This window comes from Anser anser (assembly GCF_964211835.1).
Source record: "Anser anser genome assembly, chromosome: Z".
NCBI classification, from domain to species: Eukaryota; Metazoa; Chordata; class Aves; order Anseriformes; family Anatidae; genus Anser; species Anser anser.
The window spans coordinates 77,706,734-77,719,592 of record NC_139723.1 but is presented as its reverse complement, the minus strand read 5'-3'; the positions used below and the strand labels follow the sequence as shown (position 1 = coordinate 77,719,592).

Genomic DNA, 12,859 nt, shown 5'->3' with positions numbered 1-12,859 from the left:
ACCCAGCCTGGTGCGAGGCTGCACGCAAATCCAGCCACAGGGACAGGCAGCCCACGGCCCCACAGAGCAATCCTCTTGCAGATTATCCCGGCCCCCGAGTTGCTCGGGATGAACATCACCTCGTGCGGCGTCCTTCCGTGTTGATACACAGCCCTGAGCACCACGAGGATGTGCTGCAGCACCAGTACTATTTATTACATGATTTAATCCAAATACAAAATTAGGGCCAAGGGAAGAAGAAGAGAGTCCCACTGGGGAGGGCAGCAGAACAGGGCTCTCCACAGCCCGGCAGGCCCTGAGCTAGTGTCCCCTCTCTCGCGGGTGCTGCGCTGTCGGCGTGTCCAGTGTCCTCCAGGCCCCGCTAGCTGGAGGTCGCCTGCTCTGCCTTCAGCACCTCCGTGCTGGGGGGCTGGGGGTCCCCGTGGGCTGGAGCTATTTCATCCTGAGTCTTCACAGCTTGCGTCTTGGTCAGCGTGGTGTATATGCCCAGGGCCTGCAGGGAATGAAAGAGACATCAGGGAGGAGAGACAACGCACGCTTACAGGGACTGGGAAGGCCCTGTGGGGCAGCGGGAAATGTCCATGCTGCGGGGCTGTGGCAACTCTTGACAGGACACACACAGGGCTGGGACAGGGCAGGTCTCACAAGGTAGGCAGGGCCACAGAGGACTCTAAAGGGGCTTTGTTCAAGGTCCTGACGTTGCCGTGCTACACCACAGTATCAGACAGCCCCATGGGGGACTCCTGCCAGTGCACAGCGGTGCCTTCAGAAGCTGACCCAAATCCCTGTTCAGCCCTCTTTGGTCACAGGGACGGAGAGGGAAGAGGCAAACTTCCACCTCAAAGAGACAGAAAGTCATCACTCATCTCGTATTTTTGCCAGCTTATTTTGGCATGATAAGAAGGGTGCTGTCTCCTACAGCTGCAAGCTGGCTCAGGCCAGTCCCACAGCCAGGGGCTGCCACAACAGAGACCCTCCTGTTCCCACAGGATGCTGCAAAGCAGCTTCCCTAGCCCACACCTTCTATTTCACACCCACCCACTGGGCCAAATTCCTCCTCATGTCCACGTCTCTTCTCTCCCAGCACCATCACCTTCCCCACAGGGGCTGTGACCTTCACCTCCCTCAGCCTCTGACGAGAGGCAGGGTCCCTCCTTTGACACTGACCTGTGCGACCATGTGGGTGATGTCGCCGGTGTTGGCTGGCAGCAGGACCGTGTTGGAGTCTTTGGCAAGCTTGGAGAAGGCGCTCACGTACTGCTCGGCCACAGAGAGGGAGGCAGCCGCGCTGCCATGCTGCAGAGAGACAGCCAAGGCTCATCAGGAAGGAGGCTGAGTCACGCACCACCGAGAGCTCAGCCGTGCCCGCATCCCCAGCCTGCCCCAGATGTCAGCAGAACTCTTCACTAAGATGCCAGGGGGCATCTGCGAGAAAGCCAGGTGCCACCCCAGCTTTGGGATCACCTCCCCGTGCTGGCACCAAAGCTTTGGCTGCCCCAAGGAGCCCTCACTCACCTGCTGGGCCAAGGCAGCCGCCAGGAGCTGAATGGCCTCGGCCTTGGCCTTGGCCCTGACCAGCATGGCATTGGCTTCTCCTGCAACGAAGCACGGAACGCACATCAGAACAGCGGCAACATGTTTGCAAGAAGTGCATCAAGAAAATGTGGTGCATGCAACGCCTCCTTTTCCCTAACAATAGCACTACAATTGTTCTGCAACACCTCTCCGGCTGCCCCAGGCTGTGGGGAAGCAACACCAGCTGCAGCACAGCCCGAGGGTCCCAGCAGGGAGGAATGAGAGCAGCTGAGGCAGCCGGGCTCACAGCAGTGCAATCCGCTCCCAGGGAGCATCACCCCTCGATACAGAGGGGCGCAGATCCCCTGGTGTTCAAGGCACGTTCTAGCCAAAGGTGCTACCAGCAGCTTTGTTGATTTGCTCAGCCTTCTCGGCTTCCGACGCCAGGATCTGGGCCTGCTTCTGCCCCTCAGCCACATTGATAGCAGATTCCCGCGTCCCCTCTGACTCCAGCACTGTCGCACGCTTCCGTCGCTCTGCCTCCACCTGCAAACACAGGTCAGATGCCTGCCTGCCACAGCCACTCTGGGGGAATCCCACCCATGGGGCAAGCGCAGGAAAGACACACTTCTACGTCCCTACTGTGCAAGTGCAACTTAGCAAAGGGTAAGAAGACAGCTACAAAACTCTGAGTGATCCCCAGCGAGGGCTGGTTCTGCTTCCCAGATGCAGTTTGCTGCAGCAGTGAGCACAAACCACAACACGCCACACTGCCCTGGTCCCGGGCATGCTGCTCACAATATACCACACTGACTCCATGTGGGGCACTTGCTGTAACGCCGCTGGGCACCACCAGCTCACAGAAACTGCTCCCAAGAGCACCCACCAGCCCACACAACCCTCCTCAGTCTGGTCCACATCTAACAGGCCAGCTCGCTTCCCCTCCTCCCCTTCCAAGCCTGCCCTGGGCTCTGGCACTCCGTTTTTCTCAAGGGGAGACCTCCAGCTCTGGGATCTGCTTCCTGCAGAGCCCAGCAGGCCCCGGGGATTTTAAAGAGAGCTGGCAGAGCTTGCATGTACCAGGAAGGGGCCACCACTGCAGAAATAAGAATGGGAATTATTTACTCAATAGCTGTGTGTTCACAGACAAAGTGCCAACAGGCATCCCTCCCTGCAGGACGGCCCAGAGTGCTGCCAGCTCTGGATGGAGAACAGACATGCTTCATGGAAGAGGAAACTTCCCTCTCATTCCAGATCGCCCACCCAGAGAGCCGAACCTGCATCTGCATGGACTCCTTCACCCGGGGGGGCACGTGGATGTCCTTAATCTCGTAGCGCAGACACCGGATGCCCCAGCAGTCTGAGGCTTGGTTGATTGCATCCACTATGTTGGCATTGAGGGACTCACGCTCCTGGCAGGTACAAAAGAAACAGCAGAGAACAAAGGAGAGGTGCTTAGCATGAGACAGGGGTCGGAAATGAAACAGACACCTCATCTCGTCCAGAAAATCCCCAACTCTGGAAGTGTAGGGCAGGGCAAGACGCTTTCCACATCTCTCGGAGGGGTCACCCTCTCCTAGAAAGGGCAGTGCCCCAAATCGAAATTGCTGATACAAGCATCTGGTCTACACCTGGATACAGAGATGTCCCAGGAACACAAACGCTCCTGCTTCTGTCCAGTAAATGCAGCACAAGGGTTACAGCCCCCCTGAACCAGGTCAGCCAGGACACTCATCACTGGGCCTAAGCAAAGTGTAGCTGACTTGAGAGAAACACAGTCACGCCAGCTGGGTGTGGACATTGGCCAAAAAGATCCAAGGCAAGACCCATCTCCAAGGATTCACAAACAGGTTGATTGAAACAGAGGCCAGACGCCATCAAAGCAAAGGGCATGTTAGTGTTATACGTATCAGCCTGGCCGTACAGGCCCTGCAGGGTTTCGAGATGCTGCCAGATGTTGGCAGCGCTGGTATCCACCTTCCCTGCTCACCCGGAATACTCTGTCGAGGGAGAGTTTGCCAAGTTCAGATCTCATGGTGGTCTGGGCCAGCTGGGTCACGGCATATTCAGGATCCTCCACCCCGTAACTGGCCTGGGGAGCAAAAGCAAAAACAAGAGAGCCTGTGGTGTTGCTGAAAGGGATCTCGAAAGAGGCAAGGTGAGGAAAGGTTGTGCTAACATGAAAAACTGGCCACAGACACCCCCATCAACCTCCTCCTCCATGAGAGCAGTCCCAGGGAACGCAACCCACCCGCTTGTGGAGCACAGCAAGCCCGACAGAGGCTGGAGCATGCATCTCAGAGAGAAGAAGGCCAGGAGAGGCTGGCCATGGTGGCCGGCTGTGTGAGGCTGCACATGCAGAGCCTGCAGGGCACCGCCACGGGTGCTGGAGGCTGCAAGCTGCCTCGTGCCTCCAGGGTCAAGCTGGGCCCCAGTACAGCAGGGATGGTACCTTGTAGGGGTCCATGACCCGCAGATAGAGCACTCCATCAATCTGCAGCGTGACGTTATCTGCCAGGAAAAGAATGACACATCCTGTTTACCAAAGCAGAAAAGAAAAGGCATGGCAGCCCCCCTCTCCCCTGACAGAATTAGCAGAGCTGGGCAGTCATTCCTCTCCTTCCTGTTGTCAACAGTGTGGCACAGAGAGAGGGATTAGCTGAAATAGATCTCCTTGTTTAAAATGCTTTGTAAGAAGGATCCCTACATTCTCTACAAAATGTCTCACTCTGACTTTTAAATACACCAGAAACCTCCAGGTGTCAAGATCAAAACATTTAATGCTGTAGCTATCTTAACAGGTAAAAGATTTAGGAAGAGGAAAAAAAAGAAACTTAACACTAGAGTTATAACAGACAAGTCCACCAACCAGATACAAAATTTTTGTATGTCATTTACAAAATCACAGGGAAGATTTTTCCTGGTTCAACACATGAAAACTTTTGAAATCTAAAAAATTGATTATTGCCTGCCGTATTCATCATGGCAAGAAGTGGAGCAGCGCAGAGGGGCACACGGGACGTCCAGGGGTTCTGCTGGTCATAGTGTCATGGGTATGGGCAAGTCTGAGTCCACAGACATTTCTTCTCAGAAAGAGCAGTCAGGCATTGGAACAGGTTGCCCAGGGAGGTGGTGGTGTCACCGCCCCTGGGGGTGTTCAAGGAAAGGTTGGACGTGGTGCTTAGGGACATGGTTTAGTGGTTGACGTTGGTAGTAAGGAGATAGTTGGACCAGATGATCTTGAAGGTCTTTTCCAACCTTAATGATTCTACGATTCTAGGAGTCTGGGACATTTCCTCTCATCCTTGAGCTGTCCGTTGTTCACCACAGATGCAGGGAAAGGGAAAGGGCAGGAGACAGAACCTTTTCCTTACCTAGGGTGACAGCTGACTGCTCTGGGACATTAATGACAATTTCTTTGAGACTCTGAACGTAACGAATCCGATCCAGCAAAGGGATGAGGAAATTCAAACCCTGCGAAAAAGGTGAGACCAGGCAGCTGAGCCCTGAAGCCAGGCAGAAGTTTTCCCACCCAAAGAGCTCAGACAACCTAGAGAGAGAGGAACAAACAAAGCCCAAGTACGCGACATGCTGCAGATGCTTCGGGCAGAACAAACGTGGTGAGTTTAGGTTTCTCACTGCTTTTAACACACAATTTTAAAGGAAATTAGACTGCGGGCACCTAAAAGGATCGCAGCCTGACAGAATAAGCACGGGTGCTCCAACCATCCCGATTCCTCGTGCGAAGCACGCGCCTCGCCGCAGCGACAACAACCTGCCAGGCCCAGAAGGGCAGAAAATCAGCTCCTTACGGGCTCGAGGATCCGGTGGAACTTGCCCATCCTCTCCACCACCCAAGCCTCCTGCTGCGGCACGAAGAGCACCCCGATGTTGACGGGCAGGCCGGAGTTCAGCCGCTGCGGTGCCGGGGCCAGCCACGCCGAACGCTTCAGCTGCTGGGCGCGCTGCGGGACCGAAGGCAAGGGATGGAGCCCAGCGGCGGGCGGGCAGCCCCCCGCCAGCCACCACCGCCCTCCTCACCCTCCTCCTCTTCCTCCCCCTGCTCCCCCTCCAGGCTCGCAGCCAGCACCCTCAGGGCACGCGTACTGTCCAAAGGGGACTGGGTCTGTGCACCACGGCTGTTCACGGGGCTCCCCCCGGCTCCGGAGCTCCCCCCCAGCCCCTTCCCTCACACCCCGCTTTATTCGTAGGGGGCCACAACCCTCCGCCCCCCCCATCCCCGAGACCCTCCCGGCCCCCCAGCTCCGTTACCCCGCGGTTCTCCCCCACCCGCCGCCCCCCGACCCCTCAGCGGTGCCCGGCCCCGGCCGCACCCGCAGCAGCCCGGGCCCTGCCCGGCCCAGCATCGCTCCCTCAGCGCCGCCGCTCCCCGCCCGCCGCCCCGGAACCTCCCCGGGCAGCGCCGCCTCTTCCGGAGCCCTCCCGCCGCCTCCCGGCCCGCCTCAGCGGCCCCTCGCCTTGGTTCCCCTTCGTGTCCCTCCCCCGCCCCGCTCCTCATTCCCTCAGGGAAGCGGTGAGGCCGGGCTCGGTCTCCAAACGTTTATTAAATAAAACCCAACACAGAAGTACCGGTGCGGCGCTCCGGCAGGGGGGCAGCTCGCTGCTGAGGCGGCCCGCCCCCCCCCCCCCCCGTCTCTCCCCCCACCCCAAATTTATCTCCCCCCCACACACACGGCGACCCGCGGGGCTCCCTTGCTCCAGGCTGGCCCGGGTCTGGCCCCCTTCCTCTGTCATTCCCCAGCCGCAGGGGTGAGGGGATTCACCAGCACGCCCCCCCCACGATGTTTCAGCCACCACCGAGATGGCGCCCAGCGAGTCTCAGCCTCGCCACTGGCTTTTAACAGAGCCCCCCCCCGCTGACAACTCGGCCGCCCGCTCCCTCCACAGGGGGACACGGCCACCCTTGCTGGCCCCTGGCAGCCCCATGGGGCTGGGGGTGCAGCCCCCGCTGTTTGGGGCCTCATCCCGCACCTGTAGGGGAAGAGCAGCGCCCCCGATCCTCCACCCCCCCAGTGACAATAAATACTAATAAATACAAACTTTCCAAACTTTCCACGCTTTCCGCTCGTGCCCCGGGGATGGGCACAAGCAGCCTCCCCCCTCGCCTCCAGCCATGCCTCCCAGCTCGGAGCAGCACTGGCAAAAGCCCTGGGCATGTCCCTGGGGTGCTGGGGCTGTCCCTCCTCCTGAAGCCCCTTCGGTGATGGCGGGGGGCACAGCCATGACATCAGGGTGGGTGAGGAGGTGGCAGCGCTTCATCTCTCCTTTACTCATCTCTCCCCGAAGCATGGGGCTGGGAGCTCCCCGGCAGCCCCGGGGCGAGGGAGAAGGTCAGGCCCAGGGCGAGTAGCAGGGGTTCCTTGGCATCTCCGTGAAAGATTTCAGTTCATAGGGGATCCCCGAGTCGACCTCGATCGACTTGCGGGAGAAAAGCAGCCGGATGTCGTCGTGAAGGTAGATCTTCCCCGACTTGGAGCTGTGAAACCTGGGAGGAGACTAGTGATAGGACTAGAGGGAATGGCCCTGAGTAGCACCAGGGAGGTTCAGGTTAGAAATTAGAAATTTCTTCTCAGAAAGAGCGGTCAGGCATTGGAAGGGGTGCCCAGGGAGGTGGTGGTATCACCATCCCTGGGGGTGTTCAAGGAAAGGGTGGACGTAGTGCTTAGGGACAGGGCTTAGTGGGTGATATTGGGGGTAGGGGGGTGGTTGGACCAGATGATCTTGGAGGGCTTTTCCAACCCTAATGACTCTGTGATTCTGTGGAAGAGCCTCAGACTTGCAAGCATGGGCAACACAGCCTCATCAGGAGCTGGGGACACAACTCCTTCCCCTCCTGTGGCCCCTGGTCAAAGTGGCCACGCTCTGTTTACCTTCAGAGGGACAGAGGTGGCTGTCATCAGGCAGGACAACAGCTCCCTGCAGCCCTTCCAGTGCAAATAGCAGCTGGTTCCTACTCCTCCCCAAGGCTATGGGGTCAGGCTGCCACCCCAGAGGGGGCTGCAAGTTTGGGGGAAGCAGGGACATAGGTGAAGGGGGTCTGGGAGCCCAGGACAGGTCTCCATCCCACCCCATATGCCCTACCTCAGGTGCATCAGGTAGCAGAGGACCCTGCGGGGCGGGCTGGTGCCCGGTGGCTCGCTGGGGGCCACGGTGGCCCCTTCTTCCTCCCCCACAGGCACCAGGAAGATGCGGTGGCGCAGGAAGGTCATGTGGTTGGCCGGCATGTCCTGGAAGTCGTACGTCACCAAGAACATCTTCACCACAGTCTTGTTGGGGTTAAATAAGGTCTGGGGGTAGAGGATGGGTGGGTGGGGGGTCAGAGTGGCAAGGGCCCAGGAACAGATCCATAGGACAGGGCTGGGGTGTCTGGGGGCAACAACAGAGGACACAAGGGACCAGAAGAGTTGTCCTTGCCGCACACCAGCCCCAAGGGGCTTTGCCTGAGGCTCGGCTCTTGTCCAGTCCGTGTCCCTCACAGAACAACCAGCACAGGTCACTCAGAGCTGGCCCACAGCTACATCCTCTCCTCCCACCTCTACTCCCATGTTCCCATCCCATCCCCACTGCACATACACACCCCACCAGCCTCATCCTTCCCCACATCTCCTGCCCCCTTGTCTTCCTGCCAGCACCCTAGGGGTCCTGTGCTCCCTTCACTGTGCTTTCTTGGTGGCCATGCTACTCCTCTGCACAAAGATTTCTGGCTGCTGCCCCAGCTAAGCAGCACAATACCAGAGAAGCTGTGGCTGTCCCATCCTTGGCAGCGCTCAAGGCCAGGCTGGATGGGGCTTTGAGCAACCTGGGCTGCTGGGAGGTGTCCCTGCCCATGGCAGCGGGGTGGAATTAGAAGTTACTTCCAACCCAAGCCGTTCTAAGATTCTGTGATAATGGATAACTCCACCCCAGGGAGCAACAGGAGCCCAGCTACCACTCACCACTTGGATGGTTCCAGCTTTGGGGACACTGTAACCCTTCTTTCCCAAGGCCTCCAAGTCAATCACTCCCTGGGGCAAAATAAACAGCATGTGTGAGAGAGAGAGAGAAAAAGCCCACGGAAAGCCCAGCTGGGATGCAGCATGGGGCCAAGACCCCACTTTCTCTTTGCTTTGCAGGTTAACTGTTGCTCCTGGCATAGCTGGTGGTTTCCTCAGACGTGTGGCTGCTTGAGCCGAGCTCTCCAGAGAAGAGCAGCCCCGGAGGACATGCAGTGTCTGGACACAGCCCCTCACTCATCTCCCCCACGAGCCCAGCTCATGTGCACGTACCAGGAAAGGTGAGGGCGCGCTGTGTTCAGAGATGTCAAAGTAGGTGACGTCCACAGGCAGAGTGGCATGCTGGGGGCAGTAGGAGCCGCTGGCACCAATCTCTGCTGTGAACCCCTCGATGCGTCCTGACGGTGCAAAGCGCCCCTTCAGGATGGACTCCTGAAAGAGGAGGGAAGCGTTAGGGACTGGAGGCTGCCCAAAAGGGACCCTCGCTGCTTTTTCAGAGACAGATCCCATCCAGCCATAGGTGGCCTCAAACCAGCCTTCTGTCACGGAGAAGAACCTGCTGTTTGAGCTGTCCTGGCGGTGAGCAGCTGCCACGTCACACAGCCAACGTGCACGAGGCCCTTGGTGACAAGCAACCCAGCCCCATACCAACTGCCACAGAAAGCAGCCGGCTCCCGTTGGGCTCAGCTTCTCCCAGCCCGATGCCAACCCAGCCCGAGCCCTTGCGACCCACCTCCCTCCCCAGCAGGCCATCACCGCGTGGGTGCTGTTACCTCAAAGTTGCCCAGCAGAGCGTGGCTGACGGTGGTGGTGGCCCAGGGTGCTGCAGAGGGGCGGGTTCCCCTCCGGAGGCTGCTCCGGAGATGTCGCCTTGGGAGAGGAGAGCAAGAATCAGTGTGGGACCAGAGAGCACATCTCCCTGGGGGTGCAGATCCCTCTCCCCTGTTGGAGATGGAGACATGTCCCTCCCTCCACCCCTTTCCCTGGTAGAAGTTGAACCATTTTCCTAACCCCAGGAGCAGCCTCCCTCCACCCCACAGCCCGGAGTCTTGTGGAGGGGAGATGCCCAGGAACCCAACCCAACCCATCTGCCCCACAGCAGGCTGTAGGGTGCTGGGATCACTGCGCACCCCGGACCTGCTGCGAGGCAGGAGCCGCTGGGACACTCACGATTTGAGGCGCAGCCCGCTCTTCAGCCTCCTCCCGACCGCAGTGCAATCTGCAGAGCTCTGGAAGGGACATGAAACCAAGGAATGTGTTAGGGCACCAAATGGGGACTGTGCACCAGCTCTTGCCCTGCCTCACATCCCTGCTGGGATGGCATGTGGGGCAGCGTGAAGCATGGAGAGGATGCAGAGCTGCCCAAACCCAGACCTGGCTGCCAGGGCAGGTCTTTCCCCTCCCAAAGTGACTCTGCTGAGGAAAGTGGTGACAAAACCCTAGACAAGGGTGCAGCACGCAGCCTCCCACCCCATAAACCACATTTAAGGAACAGTAACACATACAACAAAGCTCCCTGGCCAGTCTGGGAGAAGTCCTATCCCAAGGCGATTCATGCAAAGTCTGGGCAAATGGTCGGGCTGCCCACAGCCAGGCTCCTACAGCTGTAGGGTGGGGGATTAAAACCAGGGCCTCACTGCTGCTTCCTTTTAAAAGTGCCCCCCTTTTCAGGGGTTTTCCTTTCTGGAAGCCACACAAAGGGCAGCACAACACAAAGGGGTGATGGAGCTAGCTGGCATGACTGGGCTGGAAAACTGAGGGAAGCTGCTGGAGGACCTCACTCTGTAAGGGCAGTGCTGGGGGCAGCCAGGCTGGGGGACAGTCACCAAAAGGCCACGTGGACCGGGATGGAGCTGTGTCCCATGCACAGCACATCCTGGCTCTGAGCAGCAACAAGCCAGGGTGCCTCCGCTTTTGTCGTATCGGCGGCAGGCAACAGACATGTCCCAGGGCTCGTGACTATCCACTGCGCTGTGGCACTGGGACAGGACAAGGCGCCGTGCCACCGTGGGCCATGTGCCCAAGAGGGACAGCTCTGGGTGTCTCCAGGCTGTTCCCTGCCTCCTCCCACCCCTCAGCGACGCTCACCTTGGCGGCAGGGAGCAGGTGGTTCCAGAAAGGGGCCCCCTTGGCGTCGGTGCTGCGGCAGGCTGTGGGCACCGGGTGGCACGGCAGGGCCCTCTTCTTCCTCACCGGTGAGGACAGGCTCTCATCCTCGGAGCAGGAGTCGGCCACAACCTCACCAGCGGGCAGCAGCTTCCTTTTGGCCGGGCAGCTGCTGCCGCTGACCCGGCTGCTCCCGCAAGGCGTCTTCTCCAGGGAGCTCAGGCTGCCAGGCTCGGGGCTGAGCACTGCCTGCGGAGCCGGGGGCTCCTTGCACCCGTTGGCCGCCACTGGCCATTCCTCTCCTCCGCTAGCCCTGCTGCTCTGAGCAGGGCTGCTCCCTGGCTTTTCTCTCCTCCCACCAGAGTCCAGCTGGGACGTTTGTGCAATATTGTGCAAATCAAGGTCAAGTAGGTTGTGGCCACTCGCCCGCTCCCCGTTCTCCCCGCAGTCCGCGGGCTGATCCCCCGGCGGGACGGGACAACCATCTCTCGTGTGCAAAGTACTGCAAGCGATGTGCTGAGGCCTGGAGGAGGAGGAGGCATCCTGCGGCTTGTCCTCTCTGCTGGCCTTGGGGCTGCGGCTGGGGCTGCCCTCGCACCGGTGCTCCACCACCCGCAGCCCGCTATGGGAGAAGTGCTGGGCAGAGCCGCACAGGGAGAGCTCCTCCACCAGCAGACCGTCCTCGAAGGTATCGTCATCCTCCAGGGCAGCCTGCCCGGGGCCCCTGTCGCACTTGCCGTCCACCCCCCCGCCACCCCAGTGAGTTCGTTTGGGATCCCGCACCCCCTCCGGAGTTCGCTGCTCGGGGTAGCCCCTCTTGACAGCCGGCCGGCTGCCTGCCCGCTGCTCCGTGCTCTCGGAGGAGCTGGAGAGATGGGAGAAGATGGAGACCTGGTAAACCTTCTGGCGTTTGATCTCCGTCTCGTTGTAGCCCATGAGGATGCCGTGGTGGGTGCAGCGCTGCGAGGAAGGCTCCAAGGCCGCCTCTCCGCTGGGTCGGGGCAGGCCGGAGTCCGCGCTGGGTTCCGGGGGCAGGGACGTCTCCGCGTGGATGTGCCGCATGGAGCCTCACTTGGCTGGGCCCCACGAGGAGCTGGAGCCAGGACAGCCCATGCAGCAGCAGGAGGGGGACTGTAAAGTGCCACAGGTGACGGTGAGAGGGCAGGGGCAGGAGCTGGACCCTCTCCCTCAGGACGTCCAAGTGAGCCCCCCGTTACGGGATGTGCTGCAGCGCAGCATCTGGAAAGAGAGAGGAGAGAGGTCAGCCGGGATCAGGGTCCTCGTCCTGCCTTCTGGAGCTGTGGGAGGTGGGCAGCCCTGCTCAGACCTCCCTCCCCGGGGACGGGAAGAGGAACCAGCCCGGTGTGGCTTCTGCAAGGAACCCCACAGCATCACCCACCTCCAGGATCAGCACTTCCCTCCCGGCCTGGGCACAGAGAGGAGTCTCCAGCTGGGCTGGAGGCTACAAGGGACAAGTCTGTACAAGTGAGGAGAAAGGGGCCTGCCCTCTGTCAGGGACCTGACGTGCTCGTGCTGCTCTGGAGCACAGGAGTCAGGCAGGTCAGACCAGTCCCGGGGCTCTGGACTGTAATCACCCCTCTGGGCAACAGCAAACAGACCTCGGCGCGCTTGCCAAAGAAACCAGCCCCAGCCGCATGCGCTAAAGGAGGCAGGGTTGGCTTCGAGGCTGCCAGCCCCACAGTGGGGACAAGAACTCCTCTGTGCAACATGGGGGAACCTGAATTATTGTCACAGTTAGCTCTGCCAGCTTGGACCAGAGTCCTGAAACAGCTGGGTGGCACCAGGGGCTGCAGAGCCCACCACGGGTACCTGCACCATCCATCCACACCATCCATACCACCCATCCCCGCCTGCTTCGAGGACTCAGCCTCCTTCATGCAGCACAAGGCTTCTATTTCCATTTTCAGCCCAGTTTCAGGGTTTTGAGAATCCTGGCCGTGAGCTGTCTGGCACAATAAACCCTAAAATGTCTGCAAGAGGAGAGGAGATGGGATGTCTACTGAAAATTCACTGGCCCACCACGGAGCTTCAGAGCCTGACAAACAGCCATTTGCCTGTCCCGGCAGCTCTCTCCGCTCCTGTGGAACAAAGGCTCGGGGGCAGGCGTGCAACAGGGGAAGCAGTTCTCCAAGCAGGTCAAGGCCATCTGGAGACTGAGGCCACCATTGGTATTTTGATCCCCGCTGTGATGGGGATGAGAAGGT

The 12,859-nt window shown here is 59.6% G+C and overlaps 2 protein-coding genes across 21 annotated transcripts in view; both read right to left on the bottom strand.

Moving 5' to 3' along the window:
* Positions 1–169: 169 nt before the first annotated feature.
* Positions 170–5,976, bottom strand: STOML2 (stomatin like 2). The gene is made up of 10 exons (XM_083816823.1): positions 5,850–5,976; positions 5,328–5,480; positions 4,890–4,989; positions 3,968–4,026; positions 3,506–3,607; positions 2,793–2,927; positions 1,917–2,061; positions 1,516–1,595; positions 1,168–1,296; positions 170–493 (listed from the first exon to the last, which is right to left on the bottom strand). The coding sequence occupies exons 1-10, from the start codon at positions 5,880–5,882 to the stop codon at positions 362–364; spliced, it is 1,068 nt and encodes a 355-aa protein (XP_083672949.1). The 5' UTR covers positions 5,883–5,976; the 3' UTR covers positions 170–361.
* An 88-nt stretch (positions 5,977–6,064) lies between these two features.
* Positions 6,065–12,859, bottom strand: part of ATOSB (atos homolog B) — a 37,066-nt gene continuing 30,271 nt past the window's right edge. For all 20 annotated transcript variants that reach the window (XM_083816813.1, XM_083816798.1, XM_083816797.1 and 17 more), the window contains 7 exons: positions 10,617–11,873; positions 9,699–9,757; positions 9,302–9,398; positions 8,802–8,960; positions 8,472–8,540; positions 7,618–7,823; positions 6,065–7,021 (listed from right to left, as the gene is read on the bottom strand). In XM_083816813.1, coding sequence (XP_083672939.1) covers positions 6,868–7,021; positions 7,618–7,823; positions 8,472–8,540; positions 8,802–8,960; positions 9,302–9,398; positions 9,699–9,757; positions 10,617–11,696 — 1,824 coding nt within the window. In that variant the 5' untranslated portion in view covers positions 11,697–11,873 and the 3' untranslated portion in view covers positions 6,065–6,867. The remainder of the gene's footprint in view (positions 7,022–7,617; positions 7,824–8,471; positions 8,541–8,801; positions 8,961–9,301; positions 9,399–9,698; positions 9,758–10,616; positions 11,874–12,859) is intronic.

What these genes read in the sequence shown, in the direction of transcription:
- STOML2 (XM_083816823.1), bottom strand. Translation starts at nt 5,882, where the DNA reads ATGCTGGGCCGGGCAGGGCCCGGGCTGCTGCGG. An exon ending in TCCACCGGATCCTCGAGCCC is followed by an intron (nt 4,990 to 5,327) that starts GTAAGGAGCTGA and finishes CCTTTTTCGCAG; the next exon opens with GGTTTGAATTTCCTCATCCC. An exon ending in GCAGTCAGCTGTCACCCTAG is followed by an intron (nt 4,027 to 4,889) that starts GTAAGGAAAAGG and finishes TTTTCCTGGCAG; the next exon opens with ATAACGTCACGCTGCAGATT.